The sequence below is a fragment of the Scyliorhinus torazame genome, chromosome 13 (assembly GCF_047496885.1).
Source record: "Scyliorhinus torazame isolate Kashiwa2021f chromosome 13, sScyTor2.1, whole genome shotgun sequence".
In the NCBI taxonomy this organism is placed as follows: domain Eukaryota; kingdom Metazoa; phylum Chordata; class Chondrichthyes; order Carcharhiniformes; family Scyliorhinidae; genus Scyliorhinus; species Scyliorhinus torazame.
Genome location: NC_092719.1, coordinates 117,117,412 through 117,136,787, shown reverse-complemented (window position 1 = coordinate 117,136,787; position 19,376 = coordinate 117,117,412). Strand labels below are relative to the sequence as shown.

Below are 19,376 nucleotides of genomic sequence, written 5' to 3'. Positions count from 1 at the left end.
AATGGAAAGCGATTGCAAGGCTAGGGTCATGCTTGCAGACTGAACGAATGTGTTCTGAAAAACAATTCCCCAATCTGAGTTTACCCTTGCCAGTGCAGAGGAGACCGTATTGTGAGCAGCAGGTGATGGGTATTAATTGTCTTTCAACACGTGTAAATGGGCAATAGTTGCCTCACTGGGTTGAGTGGGAGAAGAGCTATGAGACTGATCAAGTCAATAAACTCTCAAAAAAAAGCTCTATGCCTTGATTTTGCTTCACCAATCGACTTGGATCCTATTAAGACAGCCCACAGCCATAAACATTGCAGCAAGGCAACAATACTAAAGGGAGGAATGAAAATTAAATGTATGGACATTGCATGTACAAGCAGAGATGCACCTTGTCCTGTGTCTCATTTACTCCTGGGCTGTGCAAAGCTCTGATAGGCATTTGCTTGGTTACACACTTCTGCCCGAGAAGGTCACTCATCTGGAAATAAATGCCTTCTGCTTGGGGGAAAGAGAAACAAACCAGGAAAAGAGGATAATGAATGGGAATGGTTTTTAATGATAGCTGCTTCACCCCTGTAATTGTGAGCAGCATTAATTTAGGCCGTCTACAGCTCGACCTGCCTCTCCTCAATACACTTAGCCCCAGCATCTGGAACACATTAACTCTCTGCAGCTTGCGTTGTCACGTGGCCTATGGGTGATGGGGCTGCAAACCAGACTGCCAATGGGAGACCAGGGAAGGCCTAATTGGATGCAGCTGTGCAGGTCAGAGGCGGCCTGCAGAGCAACCACGCTGCCTTGTGCACAGGAAATATCACTCACCGGCACACATGAGAGAGAGTGAGAGTGTGTGTAAGAGTGTGTGCATCTGTGACAGAAAAAAAAGAGGTGGAGAAAAAACGGGTGTGTGGGGGCAGAGGCGGGTGTGTGTGTGAGGGGCAAGGGAGGTGGGTATTTGTTGTGTGTGGGGGTGGGTTGTGTCGGTGCGCGTGTGTGTGTGACGGGGGGTGGTTGGTAGTTGGTGGTGTGTGTGGGACAGAGACAGACAGGATTGGTGTATATATCTCCCTCCACTGCAGTTGACAGTGCCCATGACCATGGTCATCCCATTTCCTGTGCTTCTGCTCTCACTCCTTCCTTCCATCCCCTCCCAGAATCGTATTCGTGTTCTCCTTGTCCTCGTTTTCCACTCCCACCAGCCTCCATATTCAATGGGCCATCCCCATTGAGAACTAAGGGACTGCTGTGTGCTCTGTTTCATGGAGACATGGCTCACTCCTGCTTCACCGGACTGTGCCCTACAACCAGAGGGCTTCTCAATCCACTGAATGGACCGTACGGCGGCCTCAGGCAAGGCTAGAGGAGGCGGGGTTTGCCTCCTAATTAACACCTGCTGGTGCCGAGCTGTAGCAACACTGACGAGTTTCTGCTCCCCGGACCTAGAAAACACGACACTAAAATACAGCCTACTACCTTGCGCGGGGGTTCAGCTCCATTATCCTGACAGCAGTTTACATACCAACCCATGCGAACGTGAAAATCGCACTGGACAAAATATTCACCACCACAAATAGCCTTGAAACGAAACATCCTGAGGCCTTGTTCATTGTAGCTGGGGACTTCAATCAGGCCAAGCTCAAGAGCGTACTACCAAGTTACCACCAGCACGTCACCTGTTCCACCAGGGGCCCAAACATCCTACACAAATATCAAACATGCCTACCGCTCTATCGCCCGCCCACACTTTGGCAAATCTGACCACAAGGCTGTGCTCCTGCTCCCTGCTTATGAGCAAAAACTGAAGCGGGAGAATCCGTCAAAGAAAGTTGTGCATTGTTGGTCTGTGGAATCGGATGATCTCCTACGGATCTGCTTAGAGTCAGTGAACTGGTCAGTATTTAAAAACTCTGTGACCAGCCTGAACGAGTACGCCACTACAGTGACTGACTTCATTAGTAATTGTGTAGAAGACTGTGTGCCAAAGAAGCAAATCCATGTGTTTCCCAACCGGAAACCCTGGATGAACAGGGATATCCACTGCTTGCTGAAGTCTAGGTCTGAGGTGTTCAAGTCAGGCGACCCTGACCTCTACAAGAAAGCCAGATATGATCTAAAGAAATCCATCAAAGATGCCAAAAGACAGCACCGGACCAAGCTCGAGTCCCAGGCTAGCCACACGGACCCCCGCCGTCAAAGACAAGGTCTGCAAGACATAACGGGCTACAAGATGAAGGCATTTAAAATCGTCGGCTCCAATGCACCCCTTCCTGATGAGCTCAACGCATTCTATGCACGCTTTGAGCAACAGGTCAGCGAGAGCAAGCCCTCCACCCCAGAAGCCTCGGATGAACTTGCATCTGAGATCACCATTGCAGACGTCAGAGCAGCCTTCTCGAAGGTCAATCCATGGAAAGCCACTGGCCCGGATAGGGTACCCAGACGAGCACTCGGGTCTTGCGCGGATCAGCTAGCGGAGGTATTCGCAGACATCTTCAACCTCTCTTCACAATTGAGGTCCCTATCTGCTTCAAGAAGACGACCATCATCCCTGCACCAAAAAAAAGTAAAGCAGCGTACCTTAATGACTATCTCCCAGTGGCTCTGACATCCATCATCATGAAGTGCTTTGAAAGGCTAGTCATGGCACAAATCAACTCCAGCCTCCCGGATTGCCTTGATCCACTACAGTTCGCCTACCGCTGCAACAGGTCCACTGTAGACGCCATCTCCATGGCCCTGCACTCTACCCTGGAACACCGAGATAACAAAGACACCTATGTCAGACTCCTATCTGTCGACTACAGCTCAGCCTTCAACACCATCATTCCTACGAAACTCATCTCCAAACTCCGTGGCCTTGGCCTTGGCTCCTCCCTCTGCGACTGGATCCTGAACTTTCTAACCTACAGGCCACAATCAGTAAGGATAGGCAACAACACCTCCTCCACGATCATCCTCAACACCAGTGCCCCACAAGGCTGTGTCCTCAGCCCCCTACTATACTCCTTATACACCTATGACTGTGTGGCCAAATTCCCCTCCAACTCGATTTTCAAATTTGCTGATGACACCACCGTAGTGGGTCGGATTTCAAACAATGGTGAGACAGAGTACAGGAATGAGATAGAGAATCTGGTGAACTGGTGCGACGACAATAATCTCTCCCTCAATGGCAACAAAATGAAGGAGATTGTCATCGACTTCAGGAAGCGTAGTGGAGAACATGCTCCTGTCTATATCAATGGGAACGAAGTAGAAAGGGTCGAGAGCTTCAAGTTGTTCGGTGTACAGATCACCAACAGCCTGTCGTGGTCCCCCCATGCCAGCACTATAGTTAAGAAAACCCATCAACGACTCTACTTTCTCAGAAGACTAAGGAAATTTGGCATGTCAGCTACGACTCTCACCAACTTCTACAGATGCACCATAGAAAGCATTGTTTCTGGTTGTATCACGGCTTGGTATGGAGCCTGCTCTGCTCAAGACCGCAGGAAACTACAAAAGGTTGTGAATGTAGCCCAGTCCATCACGCAAACCAGCCTCCCATCCATTGACTCTATCTATAATTCCCGCTGCCTCAGAAAGGCAGCCAGCATAATTAAGGACCCCTCGCACCCCGGACATACTCTCTTCCAACTTCTTCCGTCAGGGAAAAGATACCAAAGTTTGAGGTCATGTACCAACCGACTCAAGAACAGCTTCCTCCCTGCTGCTATCAGCCTTTTGAATGGACCTACCTCGTATTAAGTTGATCTTTTCTTTACACCTTGCTATAACTGTAACATTATATTCTGCAGTCTCTCCTTCCTTCCCTATGTACGGTATGCATTGTTTGTACAGCATGCAAGAAACAATACTTTTCACTGTATACTAATACATGTGACAATAAATCAAATCAAATCATCCTGTGCCATTTCTACCATGTTCAACATTCAACATTCTGAATGGACCACTCCTCCTCAACACCCTGGTGTACTCTTCCATCATCCCAAACCCCCTCCTATGCAAGTAAAAAGTAAAAGAAAGTTACCATTGTCCCTGATGGCCAGAGGCTGCTTTCCCCTCCATGGGTGCTGCCTGACCTGCTGAGCATTTCCAGCATCTTGAGTTTGCTCTTGTCACTGTTGTCTGTCTGACTGTGAAGAGAAGATCAGAGAGTTGGTCAGTCATACTTTTTTAAAAAAAACTAAGAATCTAGAAATAAGTCAAGTAAAGTTATGAGAAGCTGAGCACGTACATTCTTTGTATTGATATATGTCAGTAAATTGCATTGATCAAATTAAGTGAATCCAATCATACGTGCACTTATGTATGTTCACTTCACTGTGAACAAAAAACACTTGATCAATTTGTATCAAACCATGACACACCAAGTGGTTCTTCAATTATTGTTTGGAGAGATAGAGTAGGTACATATGCGATATTTTGTGCAGAACACAATTGTGCAATAGGACACTATTGTTACATGTCCAGCTTGGCAGTAGCACTAGGACAGTATGAGTCAACTGTGAGGGAATCAGTACCTTCAAAGTGTATGCGTTTTGAGGGAGAGACTAACTGAAATGAAATGGGAAATATGGAGGGAAACTGATCTTCCTGATTCCTGAGCAAACAAAAATAAACTGAGATTTGGAAACTGAAACTTCTGGGTAGACTGAACCTAGGTGAAATATAGAAGGAGCAGCGCTCCGAAAGCTAGTGACATCGAAACAAACCTGTTGGACTTTAACCTGGTGTTGTAAGACTTCTTACTGTGCTCACCCCAGTCCAATGCCGGCATCTCCACATTATATTTTTTAAAGCACAGGTCAGTCCAAGCTGGGTAGTAATCGTTGATGTGACCACTAATGAATACAGGCAAGCTGAAGAAGACGGAGGTCAGATGCAGAAGATGCTTCAGCTGTTTCTGTTCATTGAAGATCACCTTGGTGGATCTACCCCATCCAGACTACGTTTGGCAGGTTCTGCAGATGTGTGATATGCGTGGTGAAGAATATGCTCGTGAAACTCACTAAACTAGCGCACAGCCTTCGGCTGGGGATCAGCCTAGCTCCTCTCCTCATGAGGAAGACCGAGTTTGAAGGGTGTTGTGACTGAGTGTGATCACCAAAATCTGAATGGACTGCTGAGCCAATTCATGAAACTAGCTTAGTTGTATCCATTTACAGTGCAATTCATAGGTTATATTTGACCACAATTTGCCTGTTAATTCATGTTTAATATATGAGAAACCTGAAGCACGGCTTCTAAGCTGTACCTGTCCTGGGAGTATTTGATGGGGATAGTGGAAAGGGAACTTTACTCAGTATCTAACCCCATGTTGTATCTGTCCTGGGAATGTTTGATAGGGCAGTGTAGAGGAAACTTTACAGGGCAGCACGGTGGCGCAGTGGTTAGTACTGCTGCCTCACGGCACCGAGGTCCCAGGTTCAATCCCGACGCCGGGTCATTGTCCGTGTGGAGTTTGCACATTCTCCCCGTGTTTGCGTGGATTTCGTCCCCACAACCCAAATATGTGCAGGGTAGGTGGATTGGCCACGCTAAATTGCCCCTTAATTGGGAAAAATTAATTGGGTACTCTAAATTTATTTTTTAAAGTAGAGGGAACTTTACTCTGTACCTAACTCTGTGCTGTACTGCCCTGGCTGAAATGGATGTTGACACTGGGTGCTTGAAGTGGGAAGTGTTGCATTTCAAAGCATCGACATTCCTCATCTCATATCTCAGACCCGTGCAGTTTCCTGCAGTCTGAGTCATGTGAATTCCAGGCAGGTTCCAATGGCTTTCTCCAGTGCACTTACTACAATTTATATAAATGATTTGGAAGAAGGGACTGAAGGGATGGTTGCTAAATTTGTTGATGGCACAAAGATAAGTTAGAAAGTAAATTGAGAAGAGGATGTATGGAGGCTACAAAGTGACATAAGTTGTGAATGGGCAAAGATCTGGAAAACACAAGATTGCAGAGCTCTGGGGCAGGATTTTCCATTTTAGGGTCTATGTTCCCACGTCGCCATGAAAACTGTGGGGCGGGATTCTGCGGGAACCGGCGGGGCGGGCAACTCCGGCGCGAAGGAGTGGCGTGAACCACTCCGGCGTCGGGCCGCCCCAAAGGTGCGGAATCCTCCGCACCTTCAGGGGCTAGGCCGGCGCCGGAGTGGTTTGCACCCCGCCGGCCGCGGAAGGAGCTTGGCGCCACGCCAACCGGCGCCGAAGGGCCTCCGCCGGCCGACGCGAGTTGGCGCATGCGCAGGAGCGCCAGCGTGTGCTGGCGTCATCCCAGCGCATGCGCAGGGTGGATCATCTCATGTCAGCCATCGCGGAGGACCACAGCAGCCGACGCGGAGGAATAGAGTGCCCCCACGGCACAGGCCCGCCCGCGAATCGGTGGGCCCCGATCGCGGGCCAGACCATGGGGGCACCTCCCGGGGCCAGATCCTCCCCGCCCCCCGAGGACCCCGAAGGCCGCCCGCGCAGCCAGGTCCCGCCGGCAAATACCTGGTGTAATATACGCCAGCGGGACTGGCCGAAAACGGGCGGCCACTCGGCCCATCGCGGGCCGGAGAATCGACCGGCGCGGCGCGATTCCCGTCCCCACCAAAACCCCGGCACCGGAGAATTCGGCAGCCGGCGGGGGCAGGATTCTCGCCGCCCCGGCGATTCCCCGATCCGGCGGGTGGTCGGTGAATCCCGCCCATGATCTTTTACGGCAGGAAAACTGCCGTCCAAAGGCCACAGATTCTCACAGCCTTGCAGGGGGCTAGCAGGCAGCTGTCGTGGAGCTCGCTGCCCTAGCTGCCGATACGGCCCCCCCGCACGTCCGGGTCAGAGGCCACGCATGCGCACAGCGGCAGCCTCCAGCAGCCACGCCATGCTCCATGGTGGACTCAGACCACGGACCTGGACCGCGGAAATAGTGCCCCCGCATCGGCCGTACCGCCTGCACACACAGCCCCAAGTCCCGAATGAACCCCCGCTCATCCCTCCCCCGATTGTGGCGGCCCCGGACTGAGTCCACAGTCGTCACGCGAGGTTCCCAAACGGCAGGACCATGTTAGAACCACGCCGTTGGGAATTCAGCCAGTCTGGGACGGAAAATTGCGGGGCGGGCCTCATGCAATGGCCTGAAGTGGTGGATATTCGGCACGGCGTACATTTTTCAGCGGGTGGAGAATCGCAAGACTGGCATCGGTCCTGATTTTGCACGCGAAAACGGTTTCTCCGCCCCATCGCCGAATGCGATTTCGCCGTCGGGGTGCGCAGAATCCAGTCCTGAAATTCAATGGATCTGGCTGTCCTATTGCATGAATCGCAAAATACTAGTATACAGGAACAGGAAGTAATTAGGAAAGCTAATTCAATGTTATAATTTATTGTGAGGGGAATGCAATACAGAAGTAGGGAGGTTATCCTTCAGTTGAACAGGGCACCAGTGAGACCACATCTGGAGTACTGTGCACAGTATTGGTCTCCTTATATAAGGAAAGATGCATTAGAAGTAGTTCTGAGAAGGTTTACTAGACTAATACTAGGAATGGGCGGGTTGTCTTATGAGGAAAGGTTGGAGAGGATAGGTTTGAATCCACTCGAGTTTAGAAGAGTAAGAGGCAACTTAATCAAAACCTTTACATCCTGAGGGGTATTGACAGGGTGGATGTGGAGAGGGTGTTTCCTCTTGTAGAAGAACCAGGGGGACACTGTTTAAAAATAATGGGTCATTCATTTATGACAGAGATGAGGAGAAATAATTTCTCTCCGAAGGACAGTGTAATTTTGGAGCTCCCTTCCTCCAAAGGCAGTGGAAGCAGAGTTTTTGAATATTTTTAAGGCAAGCCAAAACTTGATTAACAAGGGGGTGAAAGGTTATCCGAGGTTGGTGGGAATGTGGAGTGAAGTGTATCAAATCAGCCTTGATCTTATTGAATGGTGGAGCAGGCTTGAGGGGCCGAGTGGCCTACTCCTGCTCCTATTTCATATGTTCGTATGTATTTCGCTGGTAATGGATTAATTAAGTTTTTTTTTCATGAACAATTTTATTGAGGTATTTTTGGCAGATAAAACAATGACATTGTATAGTACTGTACAAAAAAGAAAAGCAAATAACGCATGGTACAAACCACAACTCCATTCTCGCAAGGACCTGCCTAAACCACCCCCTACTCTACTCTACCCTAAACCCCCCCCCCCCCCCGCTGATGGTTAATTCTCCGCGAAGAAGTCAATGAATGGCTGCCACCTCCGGGCGAGCCCCGATAGTGAACCTCTCAAGGTGAACTTAACTTTCTCTAGACCGAGAAAGCTCACCATGTCCGATAGCCATACTTCGGTCTTCAGGGGCCTTGAGTCCCTCCATGCCAACAGTATTCGTCGCCGGGCTACCAGGGAAGCAAAGACGTCGGCCTCCTTCTCCTCCTGGACTCCCGGGTCCTCCGACACCCCAAAGATTGCCACCTCAGGACTCATTACCACCCCAGTTTTCAAAACCCGGGACATGATGTCCGCGAATCCCTGCCAGTACCCCCTGAGTCTACGGCACGACCAGAACATGTGTACGTGATTAGCCGGCCCACCGGCACATCTGGCACACTTGTCCTCCAGCCCGAAGAATTTACTCATCCGGGCCACCGTCATGTGGGCCCGGTGCACAACCTTAAACTGGATCAGACTGAGCCTGGCGCATGTTGCGGTCGTGTTTACTCTGCCCAGAGCTTCTGCCCAAATACCGACCTCCATCTCTCCTCCCCCCCCCCCCCCCCCCCCCCCCCCCCCCCCCCCCCCCCCCCGAGCTCCTCCTCCCACTTAAGCTTCAGGTCCTCAGTCTGTGTATCCGCTGCTCCCATTAGTTCTTTGTAAATATCTGAGACTCTACCCTCACCTACCTCTCCCCGAGGAACTACCCTGTCCTCCCTCCCCTTTGGCGGGAGGCGTGGGAAGGATGGCACCAGCCTGCGCACAAAATCCCGCACCTGCAAGTATCTAAAGTCATTCCCTCCCACCAGCCCAAACTTCTCCTCCAACACCCTCATGCTCGGGAAGCTCCCTTCCAAGAACAGATCACCCACCCTCACAATCCCCGCCCTCCGCCACAGTCGATACCCACCGTCCATGTTCCCTGGGGCAAATCAGTGATTGCCGCAGATTGGGGTCCACACCGATGCTCTCACTTCCCCGATATGCCTCCTCCACTGGCCCCAGATCCGAAGAGCGGCTACCACTATAGGGCTGGTGGAGTACCGCGCTGGCGGGAGCGGCAGAGGCGCCGTAACCAGGGCTGCCAAACTGGTGCCCCTGCACGAAGCAGCCTCCATCCGCTCCCAAACCGACCTTGTATCCACCATCCATTTCCTTATCATCGCTATGTTGGCCGCCCAGTCGTATTGCTGACTGTTCGTTTTGAGCATCACCTTCCTCACCCGCGTGGACTTCCCCGCCCAGACAAATCCCAGGATAATTTTATTCAGCCTGTTAAAGAAGGACCTCGGGATGAAAATGGGGAGACACTGAAATATGAACAAGAATCTCGGGAGAATCATCATCGTAACAGTCTGCACCCTCCCCGTTAGTGACAGCGGGAGTGCATCCCAACTCAGAACCTCCTCCCTCACTCGTTCCACCAGTCGGGACAGGTTGAGCTTATGCAACTTGCCCCAGTCCCGTGCCACCTGTATCCCCAAGTATCTGAAGCTTTCTCCTACCAGCCTGAACGGCAACCCCTTCAGCCGACTCTCCTGCCCCCTCGCCTGAATTACAAACAACTCGCTCTTAGCAATGTTCAATTTATATCCTGAAAACCGGCCAAATTCCCTCAGGATTTCCATGATACCGTCCATCCCCGCCATTGGGTCCGATACGTATAACAGCAGGTCATCCGCGTCTAACGAGACTTTATGTTCCACTCCCCCCCGGACCAGCCCTTTCCAGTCCCTTGAAGCTCTCAGCTCAATTGCCAGCGGCTCTACGGCCAGCGCGAACAGCAGTGGGGAGAGAGGGCAACCCTGTCTTGTCCCGCGGTGCAGTCTGAAATAATCTGATGTCATCCTGTTCGGCCTTACACTAGCCTCTGGGGCCTGATATAACAGCCTAACCCAGTCAATGAACCCCTCCCCGAACCCAAACCGTCCCAGCACCTCCCACAGATAGTCCCACTTGACCCGGTCAAAAGCCTTTTCCGCATCCATAGCTACCACTATCTCTGCCTCCCTGCTCTCCGGGGGCATCATAATCACATTAAGCAGCCTTCTTAGATTGGCCACCAGTTGCCTACCCTTTACAAACCCGGTTTGGTCCTCCGCAGTTACGTCCGGTACACAGTCCTCAATTCTAGTCGCCAAGATCTTGGCCGGCAACTTAGCGTCTGGGTTGATCGAAGAGAGCGGCCTATAAGACCCACAGGCCTCCGGGTCTTTATCCCGCTTCAGAATAAGCGAAACAGTGGCCTGCGACATCGTCGGGGGTCGGACCCCTCTGTCTCTTAAAAACCCTGACCAGCACCGGCCCTACTATCTCGGCAAACTTTTTGTAAAACTGCACCGGATACCCATCCGGCCCCGGGGCTTTACCCGACTGCATGACCTTCAGGCCCCCCAATACCTCTTTGATCCTAACCAGGGCCCCCAGTCCGTCTACCAACCCCCTACCCACTCTTGGGAAGGTCAGTCCGTCCAGGAATCGCCCCATCCCCTCTGGTCCCCTGGGGGGTTCCGAAGTGTACAGCTTACTATAAAAGTCCCTAAACTCCTTGTTCAGCCCTGCCGGGTCCCCCACCAGATTTCCCTCCCCATCCGCTATCCTTCCTCTCTCCCTAGCCGCTTCTCTCTTCCTAGTTGTTGCGCGAGCATTCTGCTGGCCTTCTCTCCATGCTCATATATCGTGCCTTTTGCCTTTCTAAGCTGCTCTACGGCCTTGCCTGTGTTCAGCACCCCGAACTCGGCCTGCAGCCTCTGTCGTTTCCTGAGTAACTCTGGCCTCGGGGACTCCGCGTAGCTCCTGTCCGTTCCTGAACCAGTCGGTCCGTTTCTGCCCTGTCTGTCCTGCCCCTGTGGGCCCGGATTGAGATCAGCTCCCCTCTCACCACTGCCTTCAGTGCCTCCTAGAGCACCACTGCTGAGACTTCTCCGGTATCATTTACCTGCAGGTAATTCTGCATGCATTTCCTGAGTCCCTCACACACCGCCTCGTCCGCTAGCAATCCAACTTCCAGCCTCCATTGTGGGCGCTGGAAGCTATCCTTACAAATTTGTAGATCTACCCAGTGCGGAGCATGGTCCGATATAGTAATTTAGTAATTGCCGAATATTCTGCCCCCACCATCCCAGCCAGCAAGTCCCTACTCATGACAAAGAAATCAATTCGGGAATACACCTTATGGACGTGGGAATAGTACGAAAACTCCCTCGCCGACGGCCGACTAAATCTCCACGGATCAGCTCCCCCCATTTGCTCCAGGAACCCTCTCAGTTCCTTTGCCGTCACTGGCAACCTGCCCGTTTTTGAACACGACTGATCCAAGCTCGGGTCCAGGACTGTGTTAAAGTCCCCACCCATGATCAGTTTGCGCGAGTCCAAGTCGGGGATCATCCCTATCAACCTCCTGATAAAATCCACATCGTCCCAATTAGGGGCATACACACTGACCAAGACTACTCTCACCCCTTCGAGCTTACCCCTAACCATAACAAATCTGACCCCGTCCGCAACTGTACCCTCCGCCTCAAATTGAACCCTTTTATTAATCAGGATCGCGACCCCCCTAGTCTTAGTGTTGAGCCCCGAATGAAAGACCTGGCTAACCCAGCCCTTCCGCAACCTAACCTGGTCTGCCACTTTCAGGTGCGTCTCCTCAGCATGACTACGTCCGCCTTCAGAACCCGCAAATGAGCGAACACACTGGCCCGTTTAGCCCTCTAACATTCCAGGTGATCAGTCGGGTTGGGGGGCACTTCGCCCCCCCCCTTTGCCGATCAGCCATCCCCTTTCCTTGGCCAGCCCCCCAGCCATGTATCGCGCATCCTCTGGCCTGCCTCCTGGCCGGCTCCACCCATGACCTCCCCACTGTTGCCATGTCCAATTTCCATCCTCATCAGCAGATCAACTCTCCTCCTCCCCCCCCCCCCCCCCCCACCTAGCAACACCATCTTACCACCTAACCCCTGCTCTAATCTAACTATATGAACACCCCCCCACCTGGCTTCCGTTGACTAGCCCACCCAGCTAGCCTGGTGGCTCCCAGCTTTGGCGCCAACGCGTCTCTCACCCATTGTTCCCTGGCTCCCCTCCCCTCCTGCTTAAACACATACTCAATACAAGTCAAAGACATCCCCCACAATAGTGCAATTTAGATCAAACAAATAGAGATAAGAAGTACCAGGCACTCTCAGCCCTTCCCCTCCACACACAGAAAAAGATTGCAAAAAATTCCCCCGAAAACCCCATCATAACCACACCTTTTTAACTAGTTTCTTTTTTATATTTTCCCCCTAGCAAAACTACAATCAAACAAGTAACCCAAAAAGGAAACATTCAAGGAAACCACGAAAAAGAACAAGAAAAACGCATCGCAACCAAAATACATCCACCTAAAAAGGTCAAAAAGAACGGACCCAAGCATGCAGGCATCTCTCACAGCGAGAGAGAAACAAAATAGACTTAAAAGTTCTACCATGGGTCCAAGAGTCCTCAGCTCAGGGCCAGCCCTTGCTTCTTAACAAAGTCCATCGTCTCCTCAGGTTCATCGAAATAGTGGTGCTGACTCTCATACGTAACCCACAGTCACGCCCGAAAAAGCAGCCCGAATTTCACCTTGTTCTTGTACAAAATATCCTTCACCTGCCGGTAGCCTCCCCTCCTCCTGGCCACCTCAGTACTCAGGTCTTGGTAAACACGCAGGGTGCTTTGTCCCAAGTACAGCTTCGTGTGCTCTTGGCCCATTGCAGAACCCGCTCCTTGTCCAGGTACCTGTGGAACCGGACCACCATCGCTCGTGCGGGACCCCACGTCGCGGCTGCCTCACCTGCCCTCTGTGTGCCCTGTCCACCACCGGTGGGCGAGGGAACACCTCGCTCCCCAGCAGCTTCTGAAACAAACCCTCCACATTTGTGTCAGCATCCAGCCCCTCAGCCCCCTCCGGGAAGCCAACGATTCTTACATTCTGCCGGCGAGATCTGTTGTCCAGGTCCTCCAGCCTTTCCAGGTGCATTTTCTGCTGATCCCTCAACCTCCGAATCTCCACGTCCGCCACCGTTTGAAAGCTGGCCTGCTCCTCCACTGTCTTCTCCAGCTTCTGGAGCTTCTGAGCCTGATCATCCAGCCTTTTTTCCAATCGGTCCATCGACTTCTGGAGCGGCTCCAAGTTATGGCGCTTCAGAGCTAAAAAGCCCTCCTGCATGGCCTGTAGCAGCTGCTCCATTGTAGGCTGGGCTGTCGGCGCCTTGCTCTGGACATCGGCCATATTGGTCTCTCTCACAGCTCCACCGTGCCCTTGCTTGACCACGTCTTCTGCTGTTTACGGTCCCTCCGGCTTCTTAAATCCATACGACTCTGTATGGGTTCAGTGCCTGAGTACTATTGCTTTCCAGTTCCATGCTCAAAATCGCAAGAAAGTCAGGGAAACAGGTCCAAAAGTCCGACCGAAACTGGAGCCACCAAATGTGCGACCTACTCCCTCATAGCTGCCATCAGAAGTCGGGTTAATTAAGTTTAAGATGCAATCCGTTTGAACACTGGTGATCAAATGTGCACTGCAGCCACCAAACGTTTATCAGAATGATCCCCTTGACTGTGCCTATCTCAACTAGTGTGTTCCTACCTCTCCTACAGGTAATGGGTCTCCGAATGTTGCTCGAATCCTTTTTCACGTAACACCCATTTCAGTCAGGTCACACTGAGCGATATGGTTATCTCAGCCTATCTTTATCTACCTATTAGATAGCGCTGGGAAAGATAGATAGCGAGCTAGATAAGTAGATAGGTAAGTAGATGAAAGTCTAGAAAATAGGACAATCAATAACAATGAAGAAAGTAGAAGAGAATATAAATGATCAGGTACTGATCAGTAAGCTAGTCAGTTGGATGGGGGTTATTTTAATGTATTGTATTCAGCCTCTGTAGATCTTGGCATATTGCTCCTTACCTGTGTTGAGCATGAGAATGATTTGTTTTTAGATTGGCGGGGGTTGGTGTCCAGTCTTCCAAGGATGCTGCACTTAAATAGCTGCTTTGCATGGTATTGGCTTAAAGGGGGAAGGGAAGGCTTTCTGAACTGCTGTGTGGAGTATTGAGTGAAGCTGTCATTGATAAAGATTCCCCCTTCGGATCTGTCTCTTTACAAATATCCTCTTAACTCCTAGGAAAGAACAACATCTCCTCTCTCCAGTGAACTGTTGGTACCTTGTCCTCAACCAGACACGTCGAGAGAGCAAGGACCACGCCACCCTCAATGACATCTACACGAACAACGTCATTGTCCGGCTGATGCAGATCAGTGAAGATGTGATACGGCTCTTCAAAAAGGTCAGCTTAAACCTTTGGTGGTTAAAGATAGCACAATTATTTCACAGTAATATTTAGAATATTTTCATTCATGAGCATTTACAACAGCTTCTTGACAGAGTTCCCCCCGAATGCCACATATCGCCTGAACAATGCCTAGTCCATTGCTGGTTGTCACAGTGACACTCAGTTAAAGAATCTATGTGATGTATGCTGGTGACATCTAGACGTGAGAGTCGAGGAACTGCACCCATGCCCCAGTTAGATGAGGTGAAAAGAGAACTGACAGCTGAAGGCTTCTCCCCAGCCCTAGATCGGGTCCCTTGATGTCCTGGTTGCTGGGTGTGGATTGTGACCACTCTCTTGGTGCTGGGTACAAATGAATGACAAAAATGAATGACTGCAATGAATAGAGCACAAGAGGGATGTGAGGGCACAGAAAGGGAATACACTGTGTGCACAAAAGATGATAATTATTGGGAGGAAAACAAAATCACGGTTGTTTGTGAAGGTTGAAAGAATAACTTTGTAATTTATATATTGTATATTTAGACTAGGAGAAGGCTGACACGATAATGCAATGGTCCTAAGTTTCCAGCCTATATTGGGACCCTCTGCCCCATCCCCAAAACCCTGACCCTCACATCAGGGGTATGTTGGGGGAGAACGTCAGGATCCCCTCAGGAATCTGTCATTTCCTGTTGTATGTTTTACCTCTGGCACTAGTTTCTGCGTGCAACAGGTTTCATTCCCAGTTCTTTAAAATGTCTACATCATGCGCCTGCTCAGGTTTCCAGCTTTTTCTAGGGGCGCGATTCTCCCCACCCACGCCAGGTGGGAAAATCGCCGGGGCGCTGTGCGAATCGCACCACGCCGCCCCAACCCCCGCACGCGATTCTCCCACCCCCCCCCGCACGCGATTGTCCCACCCCCCGGAAACCAGCGGCGCACAATTCGCACCGGGCCGTCAAGCCCTCAGATATTTCTTTAGCCCTAATCGGAGCCCCCAACTCGCCCACCAGCTCCCTACCCACCCTTGGGAAAGTCAACCCGTCCAGAAAGCGTTGCATCTCCTCGGGCCCCGTGGGGGATTCCGAGCGATAGAGTCCACTATAAAAGTCCCTGAACGCCTTGTTTAGCCCAGCCGAGTCCCCTACCAGGTTCCCATCTCCATCGACCACCTTATCAATTCCCCTGGCTGCCTCCCTCTTCCTCAACTGCTGTGCCAGCATTCTGCTGGCCTTCTCTCCATCTTCATACAGCGTCCCCCTCACCTTTCTAAGCTGCTCCACTGCCTTGCCCGTGGACAGTACCCCAAACTCAGCCTGCAACCTCCGGCGCTCCCTTAACAGTTACACCCCCGGAGTCACCGCATACCAGCTGTGAGTGTTTAATTGTTTACCTGCTGTGACTGTAAAAGACACACACACAGACAGGTTCCTTGAGTTTTTGGAAAGAAAGAGAATAATGTACATTGTACTTAACCCAGTCGAGTAAAAGCACGCGAGCATCCTCCCTCTCGCACGCACGCATGCCCTAGAGACAGCAGCTGCTGGGTTTGATTCTTTACCCTCTGTCTGACCGTAAGAAATAGGAGCAGGAGTAGGCCATTCGGCCCCTTGAGTCTGCTCCGCCATTCAATAGGATCATGGCTGATCTGATATTCCTCACATCCACTTCCCTGCGCTTTCCTGAAACCCTTGATTCCGTTACTGATCAAGAATCTATCTCAGCCTAAAATATACACAAGGACTCTGTCCCCACAGCTCTCTGTGGCAAGGAGTTCCAAAGGCTCTCTCAACCTTTTGAAAGAAGAAATTCCTCTTCATCTCAAGTCTCAAATTGGCATTTCTTTATTCGCCCTCTGGTCTGGAGTCTCCCAAGAGGGGAAATATCCTCCAGAATTTACCCTATCGAGTCCCTTAAGAATCTCACATGGTTCAATGAGATCATCCAAATTCTTCTAAATTCTAATCAGCAGAGTCCCAACCTGTTTAACCTTTGATCGTAAGACAACCCCTCCATACCGAGGATCATCCCAGTGAACCTTCTCTGAACCACCAATGAAATCTCTTTCCTCAAATAAGGAGACCAAAACTGCTCATAATACACTGATGTGGTCTCATGAGTACCTTGTACTTTTACAGCAAGACTTCCCTACTCTTACACTCCAACCCCCTTGAAATAAGGGCCAACATTCCATTAGCCTTCCCGATTACCTGATGCCCCATGTGCTAGCTTTCCGTGTTTCGTGCGCAGGTAGACCCAAGATCCTTTGTGTTGCAGCTTTCTGCAGTTTTTTCCTTTTGGGTAATACTGTTTTTTTGTTCTTCTTTCCAAAATGAACAATTTCACATTTTCCCACATTATATTTATTTGCCAACTTTTTGCTCACTTAACCTATCAATATTTCTTTGCAAACTGTTTGTATCCCTCTCACAACTTGCCTTTCCACCTAATATTGTGTTGTCTACAAATTTGGTTACAGTATAGTTGTTTCCTTGCTCCAAGTGACAAACATACATTGCAAACGGTTGCCGTCCCAGCACTGAGCCCTGTGAAACGCCACTGGTTATAGATCGGCAGCTGAAAAAGAATCCCTTATCCCCAATTGCTGTTTCCTGCCCATTAGCCAATTTTCTACGGCAATATACTAACTCCAACACCTTGGCTTCTTACCTTATGACGTAACCATTTGTGAGGTACCTTGTTGAACACCTTCTGGAAGTTCAAAAACAACACATCTACTGGCTACTCTCATTGAGACTTCCTCGAACAGCTCTGATAAATTAGACACTATTTTCCTTTTGTGAAGCCACGCTTGATTAGATTTTGAGATCTATGACATGTGGGTAGTCAAACAGCAGATAGGGGCTCAAAACGTGCAACTTGGATGAACAGAGAGACTCCGGGTGTTTCTTCTTCGGCATCTCATTTACTTCTCCACTGATCTGCAGAGAAAATAAATGATTAAAGGGTCAGCTGGCTTGTCACATGACCCTCTCTCATCAACTACCCAGTGACCCAAATATGATATTGGCGAGTGGATTCCAGTTGCCTGGTTTAAATGATTAGATTACATCTGAGCACATTCTATTCAAAGTCTTGAGTCCCATTGTCCAAGTGACTATGTTTAATGGTTTGTGTCCACCGAGTTGAGTACCCAGCTGACCCCTGCAGTGCTTTGCTGATGGGATAGGTGATGGCTCCCATTCATACTCTTCAAGAACAAAGAACAAAGAAAACTACAGCACAGGAACAGGCCCCTTTGGCCCTCCCAGCCTGCATTGACCATGCTGCCCGACGGAACTGAAAAACCCTATCCTTACGGGTGCCATATCCCTCTATTCCCAACCTATTCATATATTTGTCAAGACGTCCTTAAATGTCGCTATCGTATCTGCTTCTACTACCTCCTCCGGCAATGAGTTCCAGGCACCCACCACCATCTGTGTAAAAAACCTGCCTCGTACATCTCCTTTAAACATCTCCTTAAAACTATGCCCCCTAGTAATTGACTCTTCCACCCTGGGATAAAGCTTCTGACTATCCACTCTGTCCATGCCCCTCATAATCTTGTTGACTTCTATCAGGTCGCCCCTCAACCTCCGTCGTTCCAGTGAGACCAAACCAAGTTTCTCCAACCTCTCCTCATAGCTAATGTTCTCCATACCAGGCAACATCCTGGTAAATCTTTTCTGTGCCCTCTCCAAAGCCGTCTACGTTCTGGTAGTGTGGCAACCAGAATGGAGCACTATATTCCAAGTTCACGGCAATTGTTTCTGGTGATGCTTTGCAGACTGGTTGTCTCCATTTCAATGGTTTTGGAATGTGATGCAAATGTTTAGCCATCTTTGAATGCGATTTTAAGTCACTGAAAAAGGGCTTTTTAAAAACTAAATTTGTGGTTTCCAGTCAGTAAATTCATAAAGACATTTTTATAAAGCGTGGCTGCATAACAACAGTGTGAGTATCAATTGTAAACAGACTCACATAATCAAACACAGAAGATTGAACGTTGCATCTTTACCCACTTGTAAAACTAAAGTCCTTATTTTTAGCTAAACCATTCCAAACAACAAGCATGTGTACATAATAATTTTTACAGAAAACTGGCAAGCTGAACTCGAAGTACAGAAATAGTCTTTGAGATATGAAAGTCTGCTTTGTGAGGGCCACGAAGAATCCAGCACGAGTTTTAAGGATACAAAGAAATAAAATTTATTTACAATAACATATATATCCCAACAGCGGCAGCAACTTCACTTGCTGCTCACTCCTTCCTGCTGGTTCCAAACTGGCCAGCTTTATTTATACAGGGAGTCTGCTAATGATTTCTCCGCCCCCCTCATTGGGGAAGCTCATACTCCCACAGGATTGTGGGATTGTCATTAGTCCCCAGCCAATGGTAAGCAAGCAGGTTAAAACCCCCCCCCCCCCCAAAGTCTAAGGAATCCACCGAAGACCCCGGTGAAGGAGGGCGTCGGATTAGTTTTGCCGCAGGCCGGACACCATTTGCACGAGGCGCTGGATCAGGCTGCGTGTAACGAGAAGGACACTGGCGCTTCCGTGATGAACAGCGTAACAGTTGTACATCCACGGCCCGTGGGCCCGAGAACTCCCCCTCTGATGCGTCCTGTGTCTGCATCTCGGAGTCAGAGTCTGCTGCCTCCGTCACCTCGGCGTCTCTATCGCCACGCATTTCTGTAACGACCTGCGCAGGCTTTGAGACAGGCACCAGAGGAAGATTGTGAGGAATACTTTCCATTGTCTCTGGTCTCCGCGGCTGTAGAAATGAGTTCCGGGGGCGGGGAATCTTTGGAAGGGATAGTCTTCTGGACCGAAAGTGGTCTACATGTTTGCGCTGGAGACGACCCTGGGCTTGCACCTGGTAAGAT

General features: G+C 50.1%; 1 protein-coding gene across 3 annotated transcripts in view; it reads left to right on the top strand.

The window, feature by feature from the left end:
* The window catches only part of srgap3 (SLIT-ROBO Rho GTPase activating protein 3), a 978,679-nt gene that overhangs the window by 697,468 nt on the left and 261,835 nt on the right, over window positions 1-19,376 (top strand). For all 3 annotated transcript variants that reach the window (XM_072472097.1, XM_072472095.1, XM_072472098.1), the window contains exon 3: window positions 14,337-14,499. In XM_072472097.1, the coding sequence (XP_072328198.1) occupies window positions 14,337-14,499 (163 nt within the window). The remainder of the gene's footprint in view (window positions 1-14,336; window positions 14,500-19,376) is intronic.